At 34.7% G+C, this 27,901-nt stretch overlaps 2 protein-coding genes across 15 annotated transcripts in view; one reads left to right on the top strand and one right to left on the bottom strand.

The window, feature by feature from the left end:
• Nucleotides 1-10,515, bottom strand: part of LOC107518684 (protein NPAT) — a 59,594-nt gene extending 49,079 nt beyond the window's left edge. For 3 of the 4 annotated variants that reach the window (XM_016160560.2, XM_016160561.2, XM_016160562.2), the window contains exon 1: nt 10,352-10,514. In XM_016160560.2, the coding sequence (XP_016016046.2) occupies nt 10,352-10,388 (37 nt within the window). In that variant the 5' untranslated portion in view covers nt 10,389-10,514. Of the gene's footprint in view, nt 1-10,351 lie in introns of all 4 variants that reach the window. The other variant, XM_036220217.1, reaches the window with a different exon arrangement.
• A 149-nt stretch (nt 10,516-10,664) lies between these two features.
• The window catches only part of ATM (ATM serine/threonine kinase), a 119,210-nt gene continuing 101,973 nt past the window's right edge, over nt 10,665-27,901 (top strand). For 6 of the 11 annotated variants that reach the window (XM_036220211.1, XM_036220210.1, XM_036220207.1 and 3 more), the window contains exons 1-6: nt 10,835-11,445; nt 15,271-15,371; nt 15,457-15,569; nt 16,760-16,905; nt 19,865-20,029; nt 27,197-27,362. In XM_036220211.1, the coding sequence (XP_036076104.1) occupies nt 15,300-15,371; nt 15,457-15,569; nt 16,760-16,905; nt 19,865-20,029; nt 27,197-27,362 (662 nt within the window). In that variant the 5' untranslated portion in view covers nt 10,835-11,445; nt 15,271-15,299. The other 5 variants (XM_016160559.2, XM_036220208.1, XM_036220209.1 and 2 more) reach the window with 5 other exon arrangements.

The raw sequence follows: 27,901 nt of genomic DNA, 5'->3' as shown, positions 1-27,901 counted from the left end.
TATCTACATTCTGGAAACAAATTGGATTGAAAGAAATACCATGAACAGCTCTGTGCAATAATTTAGTGAGCACAGATAAAGTGGATAATTCCTAGAAAAACACAAAATAACAAAATTGAGTCAAGAATAGAAAATCTGAAGAGAGCTAAAACCAGATTGAACTGTAATAAAAAAAAATTTCTACAAAGAAAGGCCTAGAATCCAATGGCCTCACTGGTGAATTCTACCAAACACTGCAAGAATCAACACCAATCTTTTGCAAACTCTTCGAAAAAAGAAAAAACCGAGGAGAGACCTCCCCTAACATATCTGAAGCCAATAATAACCCAATACTAAAACCAGACAAAGACACTACAAGAAAACTACACCCAAACTTATGAAAAAGTAGATATAATAATTCTCAACAAAACACTAGCAAACAAAATCCAGTAATATTTGTTTATAATAGAGGTGAATGATTATACACCATGACCAGTGAGATTGTGCCAGTGATGCAAAGTTGGTTCAATGAAACAAAAATCAATGTAAAATACTATATTAATAAAAAAAAACACATTATCTCAATGGATGTAGAAAAACCACTTGACAAACTCCAGCACCTTTTCATGATAAAATCACCAGGAGTAGAAAGGAATTTCTTTAACCTAGAAAAAGTATCTATGAAAATCTCACAACTAACATCATATTCAATGGTGAAAGACTCAAAGCTTTTCCCACAGGATCAGGGACAAAGACAGGGATGTCTGCTCTTGCCACATCTATGCAACATGGTGCTGCAAGTTCTAGCCAGGGCAATTAACAAAATGAAATAAAAAGCATCCAGACTGGAAGAGAAGAGTTAAATAACTACTTGCAGATGACATGATGTTCTATATAAAAATTTTTAAGAAATCTATCCATACACACAGAAAAACTATTAAAGCAAATAAAGGATGTCAACAAAGCTGCAAGATGAATATAAAAAATAACTTTTATTTCTATACACATGCAATTAAAAACCCAAAAATGAAATTAAGAAAACAGTTCCACTTAAAATAGCACCAAAAAGAAGAAAATACTTAGGAATAAGTTTCAACAATTGGAGCTGGGACAACTAGATATCCACAAGCAAAAGAATGACCCTTACCTCATACCAAAACAAAAGTGAACACAAAATGAATTTAAGAGCTAAAACTATAAAACTCTTAGGAAAAAAACATAGGTTGTAAATCTTTCTTTTCGACTTTGGATCAGGCAGTGGTTTCTCAGATACGACATGTAAAGAACAAGCAACCAAAGGAAAAACAGAAAATTAAAAACTTTTGTGCTTCCAAGGATACCAGCAAGAAAGTAAAAAGACAACTAGCAAACAAAATGGAAGAAAATATTTGCAAATCATTTATCTGATATGGACTAGAATCCAAACTATGTAAAAGACAATAAAACACAACCCAATTAAAAAGTGGACAAAAGATTTAAACAGCTCTTTCTCCAAAGAAGATATACAAACTACTAATAAACACATGAAAAGCTCAACTTCATTAGTCATGAGGAAAATGTAAAAGCAAAACCATGAGATATAACCAATTCATACCCACTAAGATAGGTAGAATTAAAAGACAGACAGCAGTAAAAACAGATACTCCTCGAGTTATGATAGGGTTGTCCACATAATCCCAACATGAGTGGAAAACTGAAGTTGAAAATGCATTTAATACACCAAACCTATCAAATATCATAGCTTACCTTAGCCTACCTTAAACATGCTCAGAACACTTACATTAGCCTGCAAATGGGCAATCACCTTGGAGTTTCAGCTCAAGAGTAACTGCCTTCCTTTCTCACCAGAAGGAGATACAGATGTGTGTTCCAAGGACATGATGGGATGTGAAGACACAACATCCAAAAAAATCAGCATACACTATAGACTATCAATTGTTTACCTGTATGCATGATCATGTTGTTGACTGGGAGCAGTTGTTCACTGCTGCTGCTCAGCATCACAAGAGAGTATCATACTGAATATTGCTAGCCAGGGACAAGATCAAGATCGAAGTACAGTTTCCACTGAATGTCTATCACTTTTGCACCATTGTAGAGTTAAAAATTGTAAATGGAACCATGATGAGTCAGGGACTGTTTGCATTGCAAAAATGTAGAGAATCTGGAAACCTCATATATTGCTGGTAGGAACATAAAAATGGTGCAATCACTTTGGAAAACCACTTGGCTGAGTTCTCAAAAATATTAAGCATAGAATTACCACATAACCAAGAAAGTCCATTCCTATGTATATATCTAAGAGTATTAAAATCATGTCCAAAAACTTGTACATGAATGTTCATAGCAGCATTTTTTAATAGCCCCAAAGTGGTAACAACCCAAAAGTCCATCAGTGAATGGAAAAACAAACTAATATAGCTATACAATGGAACATTATTCAGGCATAAAAAGTTTACTAAGTACACTTGCTATAATAACATGGATGATTCCTGAAAACTGTTAAGTTCAACTCAGACAAAAAAGGCCACATATTATATAATCCCATTCACACAGAATGTCCAGAATCGGTAAATCCACAGAGACAGAAGGTAGATTAGTAGTCACTAGAGGATGGAGAAAGGGGGAAATTGAGTAACTGTTAACAGGCACGGGGTTTCTTTTTAGGGTAATGGAAATGTTCTGGAATTAAGGTAGTGGTGACAATTGCACAAAATTGTGACTATACTATGAATTACTGAATTTTACATCTTGTGATATATGAAATTTATCTCAACGAAAAAAACATAATCCTAAATTCTTAACATGTCATGAGGTTCTACTTGTGTTGCATCCTAATTTCCTTAGTCTAATGTCTTGTTATTGCACATCTCTCAGCCAACATGGTCTTTCAATTCTGCAAATAAACGAATGCTCTTATTTCAAGGCACTGTATACTCTATTCCTTTTGCTTGGGAAGCTTTATTTTTTCCTAGCCCAGCTATTTGTGACTCATTCCTTAAGTCTAGGGTTACTATTACTAGAATTTTTTTTTAAGTCCTCTCACTATGTACCATATTCTAATCACCACATACTTGATTCCCTTATACTTGCCTTCATAGTATACTTAGCTCAGTGCTGGTATACTAGTCAATAACTATTAACTATAGTAAGCCCTCACTTAACGTTGTCAATAGGTTCTGTCTGTGACTAAACAAAATGATGTATAATGAAACAAATTTTACCACAGGCTAATTGATACAAACAAGAGTTAAGTTGATGAGCTGGCATCCACCAACACTGAATGAAATGTTATTTAAGGAACTGCTATACTAAAGCAATTATTTCTAAGGTTTCTTCGAATTTAAACATTTTAAGGTTCTACTCTTTTCACCTGAAACCATATCTTTGACCAAGTACTACAAGTCAAAAAACAAATGAATGGGCCCACAGAGTCAATAAATAAGGTTATAAAAAGTAAAGAGCAAGGAAATTGTCTCGTTTTTAGGCAATGCCCTAATTGGGATTTGGGAACCAACTCACAACTTTCTACTTTTAGCTGATGATTTTTCCAACCTCTTGCTAACTAATGCTACAGGGAGAAACGACAAGTGTAAAAATAACAAAAAAACAAAGACACTGTCCTTTGGAGCATGGGAAAGCATTTAGAAATGAAATTTTTTTTAAATCTCTGATACTATTACTTCAATATCCCCGTCATTGACAATGTGAAATCACCTCATCTGTGAAATTAAATGGATATAGATTGCTATTTTCTTTTTTTTTTTTTTTTTTAATTTTTTCACAAATAAACAACCTAGCTTAAAACTGTAAAGTTAAAGCCAGGTAAAAAGAAATAATTTTTAAGATGGTTGGCTTTCTGAGTTATGTTATTTGGAATAAGTCAGCTGCTCCTAGGATTTCATGAATATAGAAATTTAAAATATGTATAAACCATCAGTCATCCTGGAATCAGGGTAGTTGGAGCTTTTTCTTTATATGCTTCAAGAGTAATGTTGAAGACCTCAGGTAAATAGGTTCTATTCATGGTACAGAGTTTTGAAAGCACTAATCACCCCAGATATTTTTATAACCACTAGGAGTTTCTAACTGACAGTGGTATGAAATCTAATTCCTTAAAGTAGATCTGACTTTCTCTAGATCAAGCATTCTCAAAAATTTCACCCAAGGGGGTGAAAATTGGTACTGGGAAGGCAGTAGAAGAAAATATCACTCTTTTTATGCATAAATCACAGATATACATACAAAATATAAACAGCACATTTGTGATATTTAAATTTCATGCAGGAGGACTGATTAGGGAAAAAAATGTCTAAAAATATTCCTTAAGGGTGTGATAATGAAATAAAGGTTGAGAACACTTCCCTATACGAAATGTAGTTACCTTTCTAAGAAAATATGGTTATTTGTGTTAGCATACCCTGGGAAAGGAATCATCACAGATTATATAGTTTATGCTTATCAAAAGACACTATACTTTCATAGACACTTGAGAAATGACTGTTAAGTGGCTAGATTACTTCTAAAACAAGTGTTTAAAAGTTATACTGCATCTAAAAATAACGATATATGAGATATATAACTTCTGCTCTTAAAAACACGCCTCACTTTAGGCAATCTAGAGTTGCCATTTTAGATTAAACTTATTTTGCTTTACCTTTGCCCCAGAAGTTCCAAAATAATGTGATAAAGCGACAATCGACTACATTCATGTTAATTTATCATTATATAACCAGTTATTTGCCTACAAAAAGCTTATTTATCATTAAACCTTGATTGTAACCAATCCTCAATCATAATAGGGGAAATTTTAGGTACAAATTATTCTAAATCTCTAATGTTACAGTGAAAATACAAACTAGGGACCATTTTTTTCTCATTACCATAATACAAATAATTACTCTTCAATTAACATTACTGTTTCTCCTTTTTATTTCTAAAATTAACTTTAAAATAAAATATCTTTTCTGTAAACTTCTGACAAAGACATTCAAATAGGTAAGAAAGTATGCCAGGGTTTTCTTTTTCTCAATACTGCCTTCTGCCTGCTTTTCAGTGACTGCAGTAATGAGTAACAAAATACACTGAAGGGGAAACATAACTGAAAAAGAGGAAGATAAAAATTCTAACTATAAGGTGCCAAGAGTCTGGCTTCTCTTCTTCCTATTTATAAAGATAAAAAGAGAGGTGCCTGATTAAGAAAACAAGAGATAGCAAATCCCCTTACCTGAGAATATCTTCACATAATCTAATAATTCCCCAGAAAAATCAGTTTAATGATCCTAAAAAATATAAATATTTCTTGGGAAGACTTAACTTATGGTGCCTTATATTACTAGATCTACAAATAACAAAGTTTCTGTCTATAAAGAAGTTATGATCTACTAGGACACAGAAGATATACTACACACAAATAACTAAGACAAAGCAAAGGTGGTAAGAAACTAGGACTTCAGGAGAGGATAGAGACTAGGAAAGTATTACTAGACTTGGGGAAAATTATGCAACATTTCAAGGAAGAGTCTTGAAGGATGGTTGAGGAATCCCAAAGAAGCTGATAAAAAGCATATATAAAGAGCATGTTTGGGGAACATGTCCGGTTTGGATGAAGCACAATGTATATGCTAGAATAGGTGGAGATACAACTGAAAAAGACAGAATGGGTAAGAATAAATGGATAGAAGACCTGAACAAGTATTTCTCTAAAGAAGAAATACAGATGTCTAGTAGACATGAAAAGATGCTTAATGTCACTAATCATCAGAAAAATGCCAATGAAAACTACGAGATATCACCTCACACTTGTCGGAAAAGTTATCATCAATAAATTAAAAAACAAGATGTGTTGGCAAGGATGTGGAGAAAAGGGAACCATCATACATACTGCTGCTGGGATTGCAAATTGGTACAGCTACTATGGAAAACAGACAGGAGGTTCCTCAAAAAAATTAAAAATAGAACTACCTTTTGACCTCACAATTCCACTTCTATTTATCCAAAGAAAACCAAAACACTAGTTTGTAAAGATCTATGCACCCCTATGTTTATGGCAGCGCTATTCACAATAGTCAAGATATGGAAACAACCTAAGCACCCATCCACAAAGAACTGAATAAAGATGTAGTACATATATAATAGAATATCACTTGGCCATAAAAAAATCTTACCATTTGCAACAACATGGATGGACCTAGAGGATATAATGCTGAGTGAAATAACTCAGAAAGATAAATACCATATGATTTCACTTATATGTAGAATCTAAAGAATTAAATGAAAACATACTCACAGATACAGAGAACTGGTGGTTGCCAAAGGGGAGGAAAGTTGAGGGGCTGGGTGAAAAAGGTGAAGGGATGAAGACAGGCAAATTAGTAGTTACAAAACAGTCAAGGGGATATAGAGAAAAGCATAAGGAATATAGTCAATATTATTGTTAATGACTGTGTGTAGTGTTAAATGGATGCTACAGTAATTGGGGGATCACTTCGTAAATTATATAAATGTCTGGCCATTGCACTGTATGTCTGAAACTAATATAAAAATATACAGACTGGGTAAGGATCATAAAAAGTTATGTCAGCAATGACATATTATCATAAATAACGTGAATAAACAGAAGAATCAGAATGACAGGTATTCAGTAGACAAAGGAGAATGTCATGATCACAGCTGCATTTTTGTATTTATTAAATATCTATAATGTCATGGTGATATAAAGGTGAATAGAAACAGTGGCTCTTGACTTTTCGGGGGTGTGCCAGTCCCGGTTCTGTTTGTCTTTGAATCTATTCTTTGCCTTTCTCCTACTCTGTACTTGTATGACAGGAAACCTGACCCCATGCAGGCAATGTTTCCTAGGCTCCAGGTCTGCTGGCTTCTGGCTGGGTTCAATAAATGGGAGGGACCAGAGTGAAATTGGAGGGCAGTTGGAAGAAGCTGTATTTTTTTCCCTCTCATTCCTTTTCTGCCTTGGTAGAATCTCTATGACTACTGTTCCCTCACCAGACAAACCTACCTTCCATATTCCAGAGTGAATCCAGCCTCTGGGTTGCCTCATCTCTTCTGATCTCCTGACTACCTTAGCGACTTCCAGCTATTGCTACCTTCTGAGTTGGCTTGTTTAAGCTGTCTTCTTAGCTTTTCCATCACCAGTATAACCAATTCCTTCATTAAATCTCTCCATGTTAAATACTCAGATTGGTTTTTTTTTTCCTGAATGGACACTAACTCATGCAGAAATAAACAAACCTGTTTAGGAATTTAAAGAAAGTTCTAAACACTTCATCCATAAAAATGGCCCCAAATGCACATAAACCTTTATAGTTTTGGGGGAGCCCAGAATTCTTGAAGCATGTCCATTAATTCAGATTAAGAATACTGAATAAGATAAAAAGATAAGTTTCAGTTCAGGAAGATGAAAAAGTTCTAGAGGAGGATGATGGTGATGGTTACAGAACAATGTGAATGTAAATTAACTTAATACAACAGAACTGTACACTTAAAAATCGCTAAAATGTTTAAATTTTGTGTATATTTTCCACAGGCAAAAAGTAAACAAGTTACAATAGAACATGGTAAGGGTATAACAGAAGTAATGTTCAATGGTATGAGAACATTAAAGGAAAAAACACTAACTGTACCTGCTGGAAGAGGCTTCAGAGATTACATCAAATCTGAACCTTGAAAATAAGTATACTGGAAAAACACTGCAGAAGGAAGAGAATACATAGGAATATTTGGAGAAACTGCAAGTAGTTTGGTATACCTCGAGCATAGCATAGATGTTGAGAAGTTGAGATGAAGAGGCACGCAGGATCAGTTCCACAGGGCACTTTGTATAACATACTGATAAAAACCAAACTAGTGGCCCAGTAACAATAAGCAACTTTTATGTATTTTGGCCCGTGCAATATTTAACAAAATTCTAGTAAGTTAACAGCTGGCTATAGCTGAGTAGCAAGGGCTGTTTGAGTAGTAAGATACAAGTCAGTACAGTATGCTGAAGAAGGGAAGATAGGTAAGGAAGTAGAGCAACTATGTGGAATTCATCGTTCTTTGAATAAATTTAACTTATGAAAGGATGACAGTATTAGAATGTGAGTTGGGGTATAAGTGAAATGTTCGATGTGTGTGTATGTGCAAGGGTAAAAAAATCCTAATTATGTAAACTTTAAGCGTTTACTTCTCTATTCTTAGCATTTGGCAGTATCTGGAACATACCAGGCACTCGAAGATTTGCTCAAAAAATATCATGAAGGGGCCAACAACAGAAAAGGATGAACATGGGGAAAGGGTGCTGACAGAAGAAACATGAGCAAATAATAAAATTGTTAATATTTTAAGCCGCTAAGTTTTGGAATCATAGACCTCTATGTGTTGATATGAGCTTCAAGATATATAATGCTAAATGAAAAAATGCAAGAGCAGTAAATGTGGGGAAATTTTTATTACATATTCTTTTGCACAACTTGAAATTCTTGGTAAGTGAATAATTGTTTCTACTTTGAAAATAGGTATAGTGTGAATGAATGCATTAGACAGATTGTGTAACAGTAAATAAGATGAATACAAGACTACATATTGAGAAGCCATAACACAAATCCAAAAGGGAAGTAAGAGGAAGCATATTGCTAGGATAGATAGTAATTAAAATGGAATGTGACAAAACTAGCTTCGATAAGAAATGACTGTGGAGTTTTTATCCATTGGGAAAAAATCAGAAGTCAAGCATAGCCACTGTTTGTGAAGAATAAAGACTCACAAGTTGGTATAAATTATTCCAGTTAGAAAAACATATTGCTTTTTAAAGATGAGTGGTTCTTTAACTGCGGGTGATTTTGCACTCCAGGGAACATGGTGGCAATATCAGGGGACATTTTCATTGTCACAACTGGGCAGGGGTGAGGAGTGGGGTCCTACCGGCATCTAAAGAGGGCAAGAATGCTGCTAAACATCCCACAGTGTACAGGACAGTTCCCCATAAATATTTATCTGGCCACAAATGTCAGTGCTGAAGTTAAGAAACACTGTTGAAGACTGTGGTTACTGAAGGATATCTGGATTACCAAATTGCTAAAACTCAAAAATTCTTAAGCAAACACTGCATGGAAGGAAAAAAAAGTATGTCAATGTTATTGCGAACACTCAAAGTATACTTTAAATTGGTTTATATATAAGTCTAATAAATACAACAATTACAAGATAGCTTTTTCTCATACATACAGATGTAAGTTAACTGTTGATATTCGATTCTGATAAAGTGGGCAAAAGATTAGCCAAACATTAACAAAATATTAAACAAGCCATTAAATTAGTTTTTCCAAAAACGGATGGTGGATCCACTACCCTCTAATATTTCCTGTAAAATGTGTGTATCAACAGCCTGTGCACAAACACTATTTCTTTGGACAAGAATGAGTATTTTAAAAAAAAGGCAAATGGGTTTTTTAAAACAATAAAACAATGGTAGTAATGGCTGTGGATATTGTGGTAAGTTTCATCACAGATGTTTACCATTTACTTTCGAAGATAACGCACACGATGTCTGCAAATCATGGGCTCCAGTTTTGAGCTTTACGCGATTCTCGTTCACAGCAGTACAATCCTCGTTATTCTTTCAAGGGACAAATAACAACAAAACCCGTTTCCCCCACAGACGATATACCCTGACAACTGGCCGTGAATTAACCCTCCTCAAAAGGAGGAAAAACTAACCAGGACAATAAAAATACATCTGAAAGGCGTATTTCCTCTGTGAAATTTTTGGCTAATCGAAATAGGAATTGCTGCTCTTTTAAAATATGCAACTGGCATTTCGAACCTCGAGAATGGATGACTTATTGCGGGGGGGGGGGGGAGAGGGAGGGGACGGAGAGGGAAGAACACCCATTTGCCCCTAATTCGTAGTTCGAAGGGAGACTTATGAGAAGGGCGTCAGGAAGGTCTTTCTACAAAGCTGGGTGGCTGGGGAAGTCCTTATTTTTCCTATTTTGGTCCCAGCCTTGACAAGGAAAAGTGTGCCCAAGGTTGAAACACACGTAGCCCGTCCGTCACGTAGACAATCTTCCTTCAAGGGTCCCAATTAAGTGTGCAGGCCCAACTTGCCCTCCGAATCGGGGCCTCTGTTGTTCCAGCCCGAGCTTCTCTTCAGTCCTCCCCTCGCCACGCAGCCTCTGAGGAGAGAAGCAGCCACACACAAAGAGGCGAAAGTGCCCGAGCCTCCGGCTGAAGAAGACTCACCGGCAGGCTGAAGTTGCAGGTGGGGAGGCAAAACCCTAAAGCTTCCCCACCCTGGGAAAGCCTTTGGTCCCAAAGGTCCTTCCGCCCGGTTAGCTGGTCCAATATCCCTCCCTTTCGCGTCCGAACTTACCCAATACCAGCCGGGCTACGTCCGAGGGTAACAACATGATCCAAGCCGCAGAAGGAATCGCAATAAGACACAAGACTCAGGAAAAAGCCAACACAGCGACAGCTCCTGCGCCGCATCTCCCGGTTCCACTGGCGGCACTGAACCCGCGGCAATTTGTCCCGCCTCTTTCGTTTCACGCCAGCCAATCGCTTACGCGGGAGAAAGAAAGGCGCCGAAATGAAACCCGCCTCCGTTCTCTTTGGAACTGTCGTCATTTCCGCCCTCATATTTGAAGAGGTGGGATTAAAGGGGGGTGAGGAGGTGGGCTGCTTGCCCTGGAGCGCGAGCCAGAGGGCAGGCAGCAAACGCCAGGGCGCACGCCATTGGTGGGCAAGGCGCAGGCGCGGGTCTTCAGCGGAACCCAAAATTTTGGGGGAGCGCGTGGAACGGAGAACCAGGGATGTTGGCGCGCATGAGCAGACGGTGCCCAGGCGCCGGGTCAGTTCACATCTTCCTCCCAAGACGGGCGCTGCGTGGTCACGCCGGTTTTGACCCGGAAGCGGGAATATTGCGTGGATAGCGGGCTCGAGCGGCTGTGGCCGCAGGCGGAGGCTGGTGAAGCGGCGATTTGGGTTGCATGCCTGCAACTTGAAGAGATTGCGCTTTGGCTGTCGGAGTCCAGCGGTAGGGGCACGGAAGCAGTGCTGTTGGGAGAATTTAGTGGTATCCGAGCCGTTCTGTCCCTAGCTCTCAGACGCCCATTCTCACGCACTCCTGTAGAGCGGCGCTTTCTCTACACGGTGTCTGTCCCGGCCTCTCCGAGTCTCTAGCGGATTTAGCCGTGAACCTTTTTCTAAATGCCCTGAGTTGAACCCTCCTGCGCGTCCTGTTTAAACTACATGACTAATCATATTTTACTCCCCTCTAATAATTTTAATCAGCGAGCATCCGTTGAGACTTAAACTACAGTTACGTGGTTAAGATTACCGGCTCTGGACTCACACTGCTTTTCGGAGTTCGAATTCTGTCAGCTGTGTAACCTCGCTGTACTGTCTTCCTTGTGATAACCCTTGCCTGTGGTTGCATTCGAGGGCGTTCGCTGCTGTTTTTACCAGGTACAGAAAAATAAAGAGACTAACAATTCCGGATGGTAACGTGATAGAACTGTGATGGTACAGGGGTCTGTGGAAAGTCAGCCTGGGATACTTTTTTCAGTTTGTGCTGAAACTTCGCAGTGTTAAATTGCCCTCAAGGATGAGAGGAGCCTTCTACACAGAAGAGAGAGTGCGTGTGAAGGCAGACAATGTAGAAGGTTCCTGAAGCTCGAAAGCGAAGTTTCATATTAAATAAAATAGATTTGGGCATTTCAACATGTTGCGGACATAGAAGTGGATAAAATCCCACTGGGAAAACACAGAATGAGGAGGAAAGGATGTCCTTTCAGATGTGGGTAGAAGAACAAACATCAAAAGAGATTTATGAAACAGGAAATAGTGATGATAATCACTAGTGATAATTTATTGGGCATATGCTGTTTTCCACACAGTGTTAAACTTGTACTTAAATCTTGCAATAACTTTTTTTTTTTTTTTTTAGTTTCAAGTGTACAGTACATTGGTTGAACATTTATATAGTTTATGAAACAATCCTCCTAATTGCTCTTTCTCTCCTCTGGCTCTCCACCTAGCCAATACATTAACTGCATTCCCTATGCTGTATTCCCCATCTCAGTGACCATATCTCAACTACTAATTTGTACTTTTTTGACCCTTCACCCTCTTCTCCTAGCTCCCCGATCCTCCTCCCCTCTGGCCATCACCAGATTGTCCTCTATATTCATGAGTGTTTTTGATTAGTTCTTTTTCTTCCTTAGGTTCTGCATATAAGTGAAATCATATAATATTTATCTTTGTCTGACTTGTTCCACTCAGCATAATAACTTCTAGGTCCATTCATGTTGTTGCAAATGGTAGGATTTTGTTTTTTTTAATGGCCGAGTAATATTCCATTGTATATAAGAACCATAACTTGTTTCTGTTGATGGGCATTTAGGTTGCTTCCATATCTTGGCTATTGTAAATTGTGCAGCCATGAATATAGGGGTGCATAGATCTTTATGAATTACTATTTTAGTTTTCTTTGTATAAATACCCAGAAGTGCAATTGCTGGGTCAAAAAAATTTTAATTTTTCGAGAAACCTCCAGACTGTTTTCCATAATGGCTGTACCAATTTGCAATCTTGCTAACAGTGTAAGAGGGTTCCCTTTTCTTCACATCCTCACCAATACTTGTTCTTTGATTTATTGATGGTAGCCATTCTGACAGATGTCAGGTGACATCTCATTGTGGTTTTCATTTGTGTTTTTCTGATGATTAGTGACTTTGAGAATCTTTTCATATATCTATTGGTCATCCGTATTTTCTCTTTGGCAAAGTATCTGTTCAAGTCTTCTGCCTATTTTTTAATAGGATTTTTTGTTGCTGTTGAGTTGTATGAGTTCATATATATTTGGATATTATCGTCTTATCAGATGTATCATTAGCAAATATCTTCTCCCATTTACAATAACTCTTTAAGGTAGGTTCTGGTATTATTATTTTATCATTGAGAAAATAGAGGCATAGAGAGATTAGCTTGCCCAAGAGTATACAGCTTGTAAGTAGCAGAAGCAGCATTTGAACAAGTAGTCTGACTAAAGAGCCCATACTCTTACCACTAGAAAAGAATGTTATGCCAAGGACAGGATTATATTTAGGAAGATAGGATTTGGCATGATTGTCAAATTTTGCAAAGGTATCAACTTGGTTGAGATCTAAAATGGATTTTTGGATTTGGCAATTCAGAGGCAATTAGGAAATCTGGATCATTTCAGTTGTGTGTTGACAGTGGAACCTAGATCTTCTAAATTAATATATTAATTGAATTCAACTTATCTGCTGACACAATGTAGCTGTACTACTTTTTAGCTCCTTTGGTTTTCTTTCAGTTCCTCCAACATACCATGTGCTTTTGCATCTGAGGACCATTAGGCTATGCTAGTTTCCTTCCCTAAAATATTGGTCTTCAAGCTCTATTTGATTAGCAGCAGTTCATTCGGATTTTAGCTTTATTGTAACCTCTTCTGAGACTTGTTCCCTGACAGTTTATCAGAAATGATCCTCTCTTTTGTACTTGTGTATTTGTTTCCTTTGTGTCATATATCGCACTTTGAAATTCTGCATTAATTTATCAGTGTACTTGTTTATTGCCACTGTCTCCTATTAGTTATGACTCCAGGAGGGTAGGATTTATGTCTGTTTAGTTCATTATATGTTTAGATCCTCCTAACATGGTACCTAGAATACAGCAGTTGCCCAGTAAATATTGTTGTAAGTATCAGTGAATGAACATCTCCTATTTATGTAGATAGTGAACTCTTTTGTTTTCTTGAAAGTAATTGAGAAATGGAAAGGGAAAAGAACAAGTTCAGAAAAGCCACAGCTTAATAAAGAAGTTTAGAGCTACCTCTTCCTGGAAGTGTCACATGTTTAGTAAACATGCATTTTTTTTTCACATTAGAAATAACATCTTTAGTGTATTTAGGAATAAAAGTGGCTGTCTTTATAGTTCTTTGTATATTGCTTAAGTGTTTTCATTGGTTGAAATCCCAATTTTATTTTCCATATTGATTCAATCAAGAAGGCTTTAAACAAAGATTGAGCAAGAAGGGGGACAAATTCTAGATAAAACCATAAGGAGTAGAAAAATAAAAATTAATAGACCTGTCCTCAAGAAGTATACAATCAAATGAAAAAGGCTCAAGTAAATAATATTCTGTAACCTATGACAGAGTTAAAGAGGTAATAGGGGTCACAGGAACCAATGAATACGAGAGAAATAGAGCTGTCTGCTAATGAAATAGTCTTATTAGGTAGTTTGATCTCACCGAGAGTGTTTAAAGAGAGAGCATTAATTTTGTAGGAGGGATTTCTTCCTTTGTAGAAAGATTGGACATGGTCTCAGTTCCTCCAAGTTTTAAGATTCTTTGAGATGAAACGGGCAGAGGAGCATTTTATCTCGAAAGATCAAGTAGAATTTATATGGATGGATGAAAAAAGGACTTCATCTTTTTTCTTTGAAATATATGTACATGTAGATATAATAAGCATACATATGAGTGTATTTTTCTTTGTTTATTAACAGTCTAATAGAAATGAAGCCTCTTTTTGAAAAAAGGCTCAGAAACATTAAAAAAATGCTTTTCTTATAAGATTTTTCTTAAGGTTATCAAAGGAAGGTTTGCTTGTATCAGAAAACTTAAAAGGAGAAGAGCTCTTGCAGTGGCATTAAGGTATAATATAGTTGACCTTTGACGTTTGCAAGGGATACCACTGTAGCATATAATTTCCTTCATTTCCTTTTACAACAGGAATATTATTTTCCTCCTGTTTTTATGTATTAAATGAACTATAAAGGCAGTTGAGATGAAGGTGCTAGGCAAGGCTTAGTAGCTCTGATAACCTCCTGCATATCAATTCCAAAGCATAAACACTTTAAGTTTGACTCAGTTAAATGATAAGTCATTACATATAAGAAAGAATGCTTTTAAATAGTTCAAATGGTCAGTGTTAAATCCTTAAGTGCTCTTTTCCTTGTTCTTTGCATGGCTAGCTTTTGTTCATTATGTTTCAATTTAAATGCCTTATTTCTTAGAAAGGTCCCAGAACAATAAAGTAAATAACATGTTTGATATTTTAATCCTGCTACTGTACACGAAACACTCATTTGCATGTTGAAGCTTTGTTTTGATATATTCTAAGAAAGTCTCATTTAAATATGGAAATGTTAAGAAAAATTATTGTGCCTTTGATCATGATATGCCTCTAGTTGTACAGGTAGATCTAACTATATATTAAAACTATAATCTGAAATAATTTTGTATATGTATTTTTTTTTCAGACAATGATCTGTTTTTGAAATTCTGAACCATGAGTCTAGCACTTAATGATCTGCTTATTTGCTGCCGTCAACTAGAACATGATAGAGCTACCGAACGAAGGGTAGTAAATTACTTAAATTCAGTATTTCCTTGAAGCAAGCATATGGTTGCTAATTCATTATTATCTTATTTTTTTTTATTTTCAGAAAGAAGTTGAGAAATTTAAGCGCCTGATTCAGGATCCTGAAACTGTTCAACATTTAGATCGATATTCGGATTCCAAGCAAGGGAAATATTTGAATTGGGATGCTGTTTTTAGGTATTCCATTCTAATTTTTTTACTATATTTTTCTCTCATTTTTATTTCTGTTGTAATTTTATGTGTGTGTATTTAAATCTTCTTTATCTTTGTTCCCTATATAATGTGCCTTGTGTGTGAAGTTGGGGCATAATATTTATCTGAAATAATTTTTAAAAGATGTTTATACAGACAATGTTGAATTATTTTTCAATGAAGTGTCTTAGATGTCTCACTCCAGATAAGAGAATTCCTTTCATATCAGTTTAAAATTAGAGAATAAAATTAAGATATAATAAGTTTTATTATTACTTTGACATCTTTAAATATGGCTCTAAGTAACTTCTAGGTGTTATAATAAGAAAAATAAAATGAATTTTAGAATAATTCCATATGAATGCAATTAAAAAAACAAAACTTAGGCATTGGAAACACCATTGATGGCCGATATTTTTTACATTAAGACAGTTTTTACCTATGAAGTATATTTATATCTGAAATAGCTTATAAGACTTGACGAGATAAATAAAATATTTTAGTATAGAATACTGAATAACTTGAACCAACATTTGCAGTCTAGAGGAATTATGAGTATTTACTTTTCTTGTTTTAGAGTAGGTAATCTATTTTATTTTTTACCTCTTATTTGGTACTAGATTGTTAGCAGTTTCAATGCAGATAACATGATAAATGCATGTTTCTTTTCCTCAGTTACTTAGTTTGTTTCAGATACCACCAATATAGTTATTATCTAAAGATGAATACTATTTTGCATAAGCTGATTAGGTAGGGCAGATACATACTCGCACTTTCAATTAATCATGAATGCCTTCTAACCAGTCTTCATTTAATTGCTAAAGTCATTACCAATGGCCTAGGAAAGAGGTAGGTCATGTATGATTAACAGAAATAGGTGAAAGAGAATTGAGAGCCCTTACTAGCACTGCAAGCTTTCAGTGATAAAAAGAGAAAGCAGACAGTAAAGCAATAGAAAATCATGGAGATTACAGATCAAGAGCTTTGCAGACAAGACTTTAAATTGACATTGTGTGACTTATGCCTTGGTAGATAAATTTATTTCATTTAGCTGGTACATTAATTGAAGCAAAATGGTTTAAAAAATACTCTTTATTATGGCATGAAGGACTTTTTGAAACTATTATAATTTAAGCATTTCATGAGTTTCTGAAATTCCATTTTGGTTCTTGAAGATTTTTACAGAAACATATTCAGAAAGAAACCGAATGTCTAAAGACAGCAAGACCAAATGTGTCATCCTCAACACAAGCCACCAGGCAGAAAAAGATGCAAGAAATCAGTAGCTTGGTCAAATACTTCATCAAATGTGCAAATAAAAGTAAGTGCTGTGTTATTTATTATAAATAATTGGCTTAATAGGTTATCATTGCATGAGTTTGGTCTGAATATGGTGAGATAACAGTTGAGCACTAACTCTAATTTCTAGTACATATAATGATTTTTAATATTATAGGTTCAGTATTTGGGGAATTTATGTAGGCATGGAATGATATAGTCTCGGGTTCGAAAAGATTAAAAATTATTATTTCAACTACCCATTCTTCTTGGATCCCTTCTTTATGTCCTTAGCACTTAAGTAGCTATAATGATTAAACATACCTTTTGAGACTTTATTTTCTATCTTCGAATGTCTTTGAGAGAAAAACCTATCTTTTTGTTACTGCTTCTGTCTCATGAGATAATACAGAAAAATTCTAATCAATTTTTTGAGTATGACATTCTTTAAGATATTTGAACTTGGCCATGGTATTTCCCCTAACTGCTCTGTGCTGAATAGACCTATTTCCTTAAGTACGTATGACCTGATTTTTGCGTCATTTTTCTGAATATTCTTCAGTTTAATTACCTCTCTCTTAAAGTGTGGGACTCCATCTTGTAAGATATATTCTGATTGGTACAGAGTGGAGCAGAACTTGACATCTTTTATTTTATTCTTTTACTAATTAATTTTAAGATCACATTAGCTTCTTAGCAATCAGAACCCACACTTTGAACTAACACTGTGCTTACTATTGATCTAAAAAAATACTGTTTATTTTTTTGCTCCTGATGAGCTACATATCTCCCATTGAATTTGTACACTCGATATTTTGAAGAGTCGATCTTTCTGAACCAGAATGCAGGTTCTAGTAGGCTTATGTGAGGAAATGGACTTCATACAGTATTGAAAAATTAGAAGCAGAAATGTTTGTTTCGGGACTCTTGGGCTCAGATTTTATTCTTCATAGATAAGGATGATGCTTTGTGATATCAAGTTTAGTTTAAAAATCAGAAAAACCCAATGTTAGTAAACATTATTAAGTAGAAGGCCATAGGTTTTTCGTGAGTGATATTTCAGAGTAGAGATATGAGACTTGAGTCTAAAAAACATGGTTTAGCAAAACTTTAGTGTTCTAGCTCCTCTGTGATGCTAGTTTGTGTGGATAGCTGCAAGCCCTTGTCATGGACCCCAGCAGAGACAAAGGAAAACTGCACTGAAATATTCTGCACCTGCTTTTGCCCTGTATGGTAGCCCTGCATTCATTAAAATTTGTAGTTTTGGCTACTAATGTTGGGTTCTCTATAGATCATTACATGTACTTACCGAGTTTGTGAGTAAGAGAGATATCAAGCCCATTTGTAGCCCAAAGGAGAAGTGTACAGTTTATAATTTTGCTTTACAGTGAAAAAAACCCCTTTAATTGCAAAATTGACAATGGATATCACATCTTAAAATATATGAAAATATCAATATGTTGGTTTACAGACATGAGTCAATGAAATTATTAATGTAAGATCATTTAAATGGTTGAAAAGTGGTGTTTTTTATTTCAGACCTTCTTTTCTTTCAAGTTCGACTTTGCAGCTCAAATATCTTTAATCTTAGAGCAAACCCAGGATACTACTATCATGGCATTTCACTTCAGTTGTTTTTTCAAAGGATTGAGGGTTGATGGGAATTTAAATGCAAGTCCAGACTTCGTCACACTTGCTTGGTGTTGTTATCTACAATATGATGAAAGAAACAAAAATTAGAAAAAAAAAGAGGCAGCTAGGATGGAACCAGTGAGCAAATATTGTTTATTCCTTTATGTAGACATTTGTTTTCTTCTACACAGACAGCCTAGACATTTTAGAGAATAGAAAACCCAACTGTGAAAAATGTTAAGTTCCATGAGGTTCCTTCATCTCTACAGCCAATTAAGTTGTCCTTTTGAGGCAGGTTCTTTAGAAAAAGTGTCAGCATAATTCTTGAAACATTTCCCAGATTTGGCAGAGGAAGGATATATATCAGGATTAAGGCCATAGGGATGTAGGATTTCATTCTGATATTAATATATTTGGTTATTCAACAGATGGTTATTAATCATCTACTATAGGACAGTCTCTGGGCTGTGTGTTGGGATACAGAGATTAATTCCTTTCCTTAAGGCTGTAATAATATAATATGTTATAGAAAAGAAAGTGTTATAAAGATTGTAAGAGATGTACAGGGGGTAATAGCAGAGGATCATATGATTGTATATTTCATCACTGGCCAGATGCCTAAAATTATGAGATAAGCCTTAAGTAAAAATGATTTCCCAGTTATATTAGCATACATTAATTTAGCAGTCTAATTCTTCTCAATATGATAGTCTCATCAGAAAATTCTAAACTAGAATATATTCAGAATATAATGACTTGCAATGCCCTACTCATAGCTTATAATAATATATCCATTAATACTGAATTTCAGGATCTCTAATAAAATTGTAAAAATTACAATCTTAAATATTTATGTGTTATGTAGGACTTGAAGTATTTTTGCTTTTCAAAGCAAATATTCTTGTAATCTTATGTTATTCTAATAAATTCATTCTTTATAAATAGTATTAAATAACTTTGGATCATTTTAGGTCTAATGCCAGAAATTGTGAGTTATTAAGGGTAGAATGAATGGTGGTTTTGCTATATATTTGTACTGGGATTGGTAAACTTTTTTTGTAAAGGCATCAGATAGTAAATGTTTTTGACTTCGTAGTCTATATAAGTCTCTATGTCTAGTACCCAACTTTTGTTATAGTCTGAAAGTAGCCACAGACAACACATGAATGCACATGGCTGTGGTCCAGTAAAACTATTTCTAAAAATGGCTTGCAGAATTTTGCCTATGGGCCATAGTTTGCTAATCTGTGCTCTATGAGAAGGAGGTTGGTTAATAGCAATTTCCCAAAAAACAATTATTTATATAGTTACCATTCCTTATTAATTTTTCAAAGATTTATATGTTATTTATTTATTTTATTTTTAAATAGGAGCACCCAGGCTAAAATGTCAAGAACTCTTGAATTATATCATGGATACAGTGAAAGATTCATTTGATGGTGCCATTTATGGAGCTGATTGTAGCAACATACTGCTCAAAGACATTCTTTCAGTGAGAAAATACTGGTGTGAAATATCTCAGCAACAGTGGCTCGGTATGTTTTATTTAAAGTTTGTTTTCAGTAAATTTTTCCTTGTGAAATGATATTTCACCAGAAGAGCAGTCAGTCTATGGCCCTTAAACTATATCACTGTTAAGTAGTACTTTAGTATAATTAAATGGTTATAGGATCTGACCCTAAATTTACATTTATTATATACTTCCTAAATTATTGTTACTGATAATCTATTAGGTGTCTGCTATCAGAACTGCAATTACAGATTTGAAAGATGCCATCCCCTATTCTCAAGGAATTATACCAGTCCAGGGGCAGAAAACAAATAAACCAAAAATTATAATGCAATATGATATAGACATGTTTGAGTACATAGAGTTCACAGATCAATGATATTTAAATTCAACCATGATTAAAGTAGAAAGAAGAAAACCAAAAGTGAGGTATGTTAGAAAAGTGAAAACAAGAGTTACAAGTTGGAAAGGATATGACAATTTAAGTGTCGTAGAAATGATAAGACACAAGTATTCATTGATTCAGGTAATTAGCAGGTCGCTGGTAAGGTATCAAAAGTATTAGAACAGGATATTTAGGACATACTAGGTCCTATATAAAACCTACAGGATGTAGGACCCAGTGACTTAAAAGATAAGTAGAGTGGTTGCTAGGGAGGAATTTAGTGTTGTTGACAATTTGTAGGTGAGAGATCCTGAGAAGACCACAAAGGAAGGAAGTTATGGTCAGAGACTGAAACCTTTGAATTTATTATTTCAAAGGTTGAACATTTCTGCATCTAAATGGGTTTAATGGGTGCCAGGAAGGAATCTAGTGTTATTGACAGTTTGTTAGTTAAGAATTACTGAGAGACCACAAAGGAAGGAAGTTATAGTCATAAAGTGAAACATTTGAGTTTATTGATTTCAAAGATGGAACATTTCTGGGTCTGAATGGGTTTAATGGGTGAAAATGGGATTTGACGGTAATGAGGTGACTCGAAGCCAAATGTCAAAGTCTAATAAAACCACCTGAAATATTAGAAATTCAATAATTTCAGTGAAAAGTATTCAACATAAATTGTGCTAACTAAATTGAGAGACATTTATCTATATTCTTTACTGTCAGTGTATCCTTTCAAAATGAGATATATAGATTATAGAAGTGTGATCTAATCAGTGCCCTGCATTACACTGTACTGTTCCACATGAATAAAAGGCTTCTAAGCTGTTGTATTAATTTCTCAGATGTCATCTGGGGTTTGTGCTATTGCTCTGAATAGGAGGCTGTATCCCAAACACAGCCCTCAATAAGCCTAGTGGCAGCCTTTGGAGAATAGGCCAGTGCTATCTAGGGTACTCTGACAGGTCTCACCAAAGTGGTACATCCTAAATATTTAGGATATTTCCAAATTTTAGGTGAATTAGTACTTAAAATAATGGGCCTCACTGAAACAATGGTGGCCCTTCTTTTTAGTCTCTTTACTATGATTCTATCATCTGGCATGTTCTCTGAAATCTTCTTTTTATTTTTAAGCAAACTACTATCACTTCTAATAATCAGCCCTTTTGTTGAATTATTTTTCTAGTTAGCTCCCTTCCCTGAAACCTGCTTCTCTAATGAGGACTCTGCTCAAGAAGCGAAGTTTATGTTGAAAATACATATTTATTAGTGGTGGTGATTGAAGCTATGGTTATCGATAAGATTGTTTAGGGAGAGATTTCTGAGTGAGATGAGAAGATAGCCTAAGACTGGTACAGGATTTCTGCGTAAATTTAGTATCATCTTGTTGAATTCTACAAAAAATCCTACTGGGATTTTGATAGGGATTACATAGAATCTGTTGAACAATTTAGGAAGAATAGACATCTTAGCAACGTAGACTCTTTCAGTCCATGAACATGATATATCTCACAGCATAGGGAATGCAGTTAACATTAATGTAATAGATAGGTGGAGAGCCAGAGGAGAGAAAACAATTGGGATCATTTTATATACTATATAAATGTCTAACCAATAAAATAAAATTTTTTAAAAAGTCAGTGTTTTATAATTCTCAGTGTATAAAATTTGTGTATTTTTGTTAGATTTATACTCTAGCAGTTTGTAAATTGTGCTTTTATATCATTCAATGCTATTATATAGAAGTGCAGTCAGTTTTTGTCTATTGATCTTATCTTCTGGGACCTTGCTAAAATATTAATAGATCTAGGAGCTCTTTTGTAGATTCTTTGGATTTTCTCTTTAGACAATCATGTCCTCTGCAAATAGTAGAGGATTTTTTCTCTTCATTTCGAGGCCATGTGGCTTTTATCCTTTTTCTTCCTTATATTGGCTAGGACCTCCACTATGATTTATTTAATGGTAAAATATACATAACAAAATTTACCATTTTAACCATTTTTAAGTGCAGTGGCATTAAGTATACAATTGATTCTTGAACAGTGTGAAAGTTAAGGGTGCTGACCTCCTGCACATTTGAAAATCCACACATAACTACTATATTCACATTGTGTGCAACCATCACCATCTATTTCCAGAACTTTTCTCATCTTCTCAGACTGAAACCTACCCATAAATAAGACATCTTTCTTCTCCCCTCCTCCAGACCTTGACAATTGTTCTACTTCGTTTCTGTAAATTTGGCTACTCTAGCTACCATCTGGACGTGAAATTATAAAATATTTGTCTTTGTCAAATGCCTTTTTTCACTTAGCATAAGGTCTTTAAGTTTCATTCATGTTGTAGCATATGTCAGGAATTTCTTCTTAAGACTGAATATTCAATTTATGTATATACCACATTTTGTTTTTTCATTTACCTATCACTGCACATTTGGGTTGTTTCTACCCTTTGGCTATTGTGAATAATGCTGCCATGAACATGGGTGTGCAGATGGCTCTTTGAGTCCTTACTTTCAGTTTTTTTGGGTATAGATCTGGAAGTGGAATTGCTGCTTTGTATGGCAAATCTATGTTTACTTTATTGAGGAACTGCCATACTTTGTTTCTATCAGGGCTGTACCATTTTACAGCAATGCTCAAGTGTTTAAATTTCTCTACATCCTCACAAACCCTTGTTCTTTTTTTCTATTTTTCATAATAGCCATCCTAATGTGAATGTGCGTGAAGTAGTATCTCATTGTAGTTTTGATTTGCATTTCTCTGATGACTAATAATGTTGAACTTTTCATGTGCTTATTGGCCATTCTTATGTCATCTTTGGAGAAATGTCTGTTCAGGTATTTTGATCAGTATTTAATCAGATTTGTTATTTTTTTTAATTGTTGAGTTGTAGGTTCTTTATTTGTTTTGGATATTAATCCCTTATCAGATATATCATTTGCAAATATTTAATTCTGTTTCATGGGATGCCTTAACTCTGATGATAAAGTTTTTGATGAATTAAAGTCGTAAATTTGATGAGTACAGTTTATCCATTTTTTCTTTTGTTGCCTATGCTTTTGATGTCATTTCTAAACAACTGCCAAATCCAATGTCATGAAACTTCCCCTCGATGTTTTCTTCTAATAGATTTATAGTTTTTTCTCCAGTATGGTTTTGAGCAGGAATAGTGAGAGTAGACATCCTTGTCCTATTCCTGGTTTTAGGGGCAAGTATTCAGTGTTTGACCATTAAGCGTATTAGCTGTCAGTACAAGTTGAGGATGTTCCCTTCTATTCCTAGTTGCTCATGGTTTTTATCAAGAGTAGATATTGAATTTTGGTAATTTTCTCTGCATCTACTCAGATTATCTTACGGTTTTTCTTTCTTTAGTCCGTGGATAATGTTGAATTATATTGATGGCTTTTTCACAGATTGAGTCAACCTTGTGTTTCTAGGATATACCCCACTAGGGCATGATGTACTATTCATTTTATATATTACTGGATTGAACTTTGAGGTTGTTTTGGAAGATTTTTAACTCTGAATTCAAGAGATAGCCGCCTACCTCTCTGACCTTTTAACTCAACTAAAATAAAAGCCCACCTCATTCTTCTGATTTTTGTGCTGTAGCTACAGTGCCCATTATTTAGATTCTCTACACAAGTAGTTTCCAAACTTTTTTTAAAAAGTTTTTTAGAGAAGTTTTAGATTCACGGCAAAATTGAGCAGAAAGTAGAGTTCCTATGTTACCCTCCTGACTTCACATGTGCACAGTCTCCCCCACTGTCAACATCCTGCACCAAAGTGATAACTTCATTTCAATCAGTGAATCTTCATTGACACTTTATGTCACCCGTAGTTTACAGTTTACACCAGGGTCACTCTTGGTGGTGTATATTCTATAGGCTTTGACAAACGTATACTGACAAATGTATATCCACCATTAAATTATCATACAGAAGTTTCACTGCCCTAAAAATCCTCTATGCTCCACCTCTTTATCCCTCCCTCCAGTTTCTAACAACCACTGGTCTTTTTATTATCTCCATAGTTTTTCCTTTTCCAGAATGTCATATAATTGGAATCATATGGTATGTAGTCTTTTCAGATTGGCCGCTTTTACTTAGTAATATGCGTTTACGTTTCCTCCATGTCTTTTCATTGCTTGATAGCTTATTTCTTTTTGGCGCTGAATAATATTTCATTATCTTGATGTATCACAGTTTATCCATTCACTTACTGAAGAGCATTTCAATGTGCTTCCAAGCTTAGGCAATTATGACTAAAGCTGCTGTAAACATCTATGTGCAGATACATTTTCAAATCATTTGAATAAATATCAAGCAGTGTGATTGCTGGATTATATGGTAAAAATATGTTTAGTTTTGTAAGAAACTGCCAACTTGTCTTTCAAAGTGGTCATTGTTAATTTCTGTATTAAATATCAGTAAATCTTAATTTTATCTGTAATTAATTTTAATCTTAAAAAGTTCTAATATTTTGTTCTGACACTGCAATGGATTATCTCATACACTCCTATTCAGAGGGAACAAGCTCTTGCCTTGTGGCATTTGTCCTTGTCAGAGGCTGCCCTCTGTATGACTGGTTTCTTCTCATCCTTCAGATCTCAGCTTAAATGTCGCTGCAATTTTATGAGTGCTCTTCTAAATTTTTTTTTTATTTTTTATCAAAGTACTCTGTTTCCTTCATAATACTTTTATGAAAATGTATAACACACTTCAAAATAACTCATGGGTTAAAGGAAAAGTCTTGAAATCAAAGCATAATAGAACTGAATGAAAAATGAAAGTTACAATATATCAAAATTTGTGTACTGCAGTTAAGTTTTGTTGAAAGAGTAATTTATAGCATTAAATGTCTACATTAGAAAAAAGGGAGGATCTTAAATCAATGATGGGAGTTTCCATCTCAAGAAACTAGATAGAAAAACAAACCCAAAAACTTCTAGCAGAAGAGCAGAAATAAATGAAATTGAAAACAAAAGAACACTGGAGAAAAATTAATGAAACAAAAAGCCGATTCTTTGAAAACATAGAACCTCTAGCAAGAGTGACTAATATAAAAACAGAGGACAGAAATTAGTGATACTAGGAATGAGATGGGATATAACTGCAGATCCTAAAGCTATTAAAAAAAAATAAGGGAACACTGTAAAGAGCTCTATACACATAAAACTGACAACTGAATTTAAATAGACCAATTTCTTAAAACCAAACACCATCAAAACTCACACAATATGAAATAGATAATCTGAATGGTTTTTTAACTACTAAAGAAATTGGATTTATAATTTAAAACTTTTCACAAAAGAAATTGCTCTTACTATTTCTATTCAACATTGTACTGTAGGTTCTAGCCAGGATAATTAGGCAAGAAAAGCAAATAAAAGACATACAAAAGAAATGAAACATTTCTATTTGCAGAGAGCATGCTCGTCTTATAAAGTCCCAAACAATCTACATTTTATTATGTAATTTGGGATTTTTATTTTATTTTCTTGACTCCAGGAACTTCTTTTTAACATCATGTTAAACCATCTGCTCTGAGCTTTTTCTGTCATTGAATTCATGGAGGAGGTAAAATCATCTGGAGCCTTTTTTGAAGAAGTTGCACTTTATTCTCCTGAGACTTTTGTTGATGTCTTATATCTGTTTTTTTACCATTTAACTAGAGGAGTATGTGGATTCTTTTAGAATTGGGATAATTACCCCCAACTAACATAATAACCCTGAAGCTTAAGCTTTCATCAGAGACATTTGCATTTTGGGTTTTCCTATTTCACCTCTCTGCTCCTGGCAAGTTTTTCTGATCTCCAAATTTGTATGTATTAGTGCAAATTTTTTACCATAAGATTATGTAGTGGGTGTAGAGTTCTATAGACTAACGTCAGATATGATGGGAATCATTCGAAAATCTTTTTTTTTTTTTTTACTATTTAATGTTTGAGGTATTTATAGTGTCCTTATTCTTTTTTTATATTGCTTATTTTAAACTATTTCTGTAGAATCATATACCATCCACAGTGGAAAAGGAAGCTACTTATAGGTGTTCTTACTTTACTGAGGAGTTTCTTCTTCTTTTTATGGGAAGAAGATCATGCATTAGCAACTTTGCTTTTCATTGTTTTGGGAGATAATTCTCAAAGCATCTCACATTTCTGCAAATGTTATGAGTGTACACACTACTTTTTTCTAGACTATTTTTAAAAATATTCTTGTATGATGAGTCTCGGAAGATAGGGATGATGATGGAAATAACTGATAGTTTCCTCTAGAGCAAAGGACAGATTTGCTTGCAACCCATTCGTTATAAAGACTTGGGATTTCTCTCCTGTAACGTAGCTCGTCATTTGTACTTGTGTCACCTGTCCCTCTTCACGTTGCCTTGGGATTGACGAATTTATGCAAAAATGAAAGTACCCTTGCTACTCTTATTGCCGTGAGAAATAAGTTCTCCATTATTAGTTAAACAGCATTAATACAAAACAAAATGGAGTGTGCACTGTGTCAAGTGCTTTGTTAGGCCTATATGAGGGAACAGAGGATTAGGGAAGGAACATAGAGAAGCTTATTTGAAGTCTGTTTTTTAAACTGGTATTTGCGTTCTCTGTAGCTGTTCCTGTCTTGAAGGCAGTTTATATAAAATACAATGAAAGATTGACGGAATGCTTTTATTAAATAGAAGTATAATTTTAATCTTTTTTACATATGGAATTGTAGAAATTTAAATTGAATTGTGACATTTGAGTTAAATAATTCGATAGTTTTTAAAAATATAACTAATACATTTTGTTTGTCTTTTCAAGAATTGTTCACTGTGTACTTCAGGCTGTATCTTAAACCTTCTCAAGACATTAATAGAGTTTTACTGGCTAGAATAATTCAAGCTGTGACTAAAGGATGCTGCTCACAAACTGATGGATTGAATCCCAAATTTTTGGATTTTTTTTCCAAGGCTATTCAAAATGCAAGGTATTCTAATCTCTTTTTGTTTTGTTTTATTTTGATGATCCATTTGATCTTGGAAGACTGTGTTTTAGATTCAATAACTAAAAATACTAACAATTTTTTAAAAAATTGGCTCATTGTAGTAGAACTAGTGGATTTCAAAAGAAAGTATTAGGTCCAGTACCTTCTGAATATCCAATATACAGAACATGAAAGGATGTTCTTTCTTCAGTGGGAGATCTGTCTTTTCTAATGACAGAAAGTGCTAAATATCCTCTTAAGTAGTTTTATTTTTCCCATTTTTGAGAATAAGAATAAAATAAAATAAAATAAAATAGTATAATTTGGAAGTATCAATATCTTACATTTGTGTGGCATTAACCAGTTTATAATGTAATACATTTTATAAGTGGTAGATATTACAAATCAGTTTTGTATAATTTTATACCATATTTCAGTAGCAGGGAGAGCAAACAGGAATAATCTTCAACATCAAATAAGAATTTTCTTTCTGTTGCTGTATAGTGCTGCTGTGATGGTTTCTTTTTTTCTGATTAGTCCTG

Source organism: Rousettus aegyptiacus, unplaced genomic scaffold (assembly GCF_014176215.1).
Source record: "Rousettus aegyptiacus isolate mRouAeg1 unplaced genomic scaffold, mRouAeg1.p scaffold_m13_p_5, whole genome shotgun sequence".
Classification (NCBI taxonomy): Eukaryota; Metazoa; Chordata; class Mammalia; order Chiroptera; family Pteropodidae; genus Rousettus; species Rousettus aegyptiacus.
Note: the sequence above shows the minus strand (reverse complement) of the source record. Positions and strands in the feature narration are given on the sequence as shown.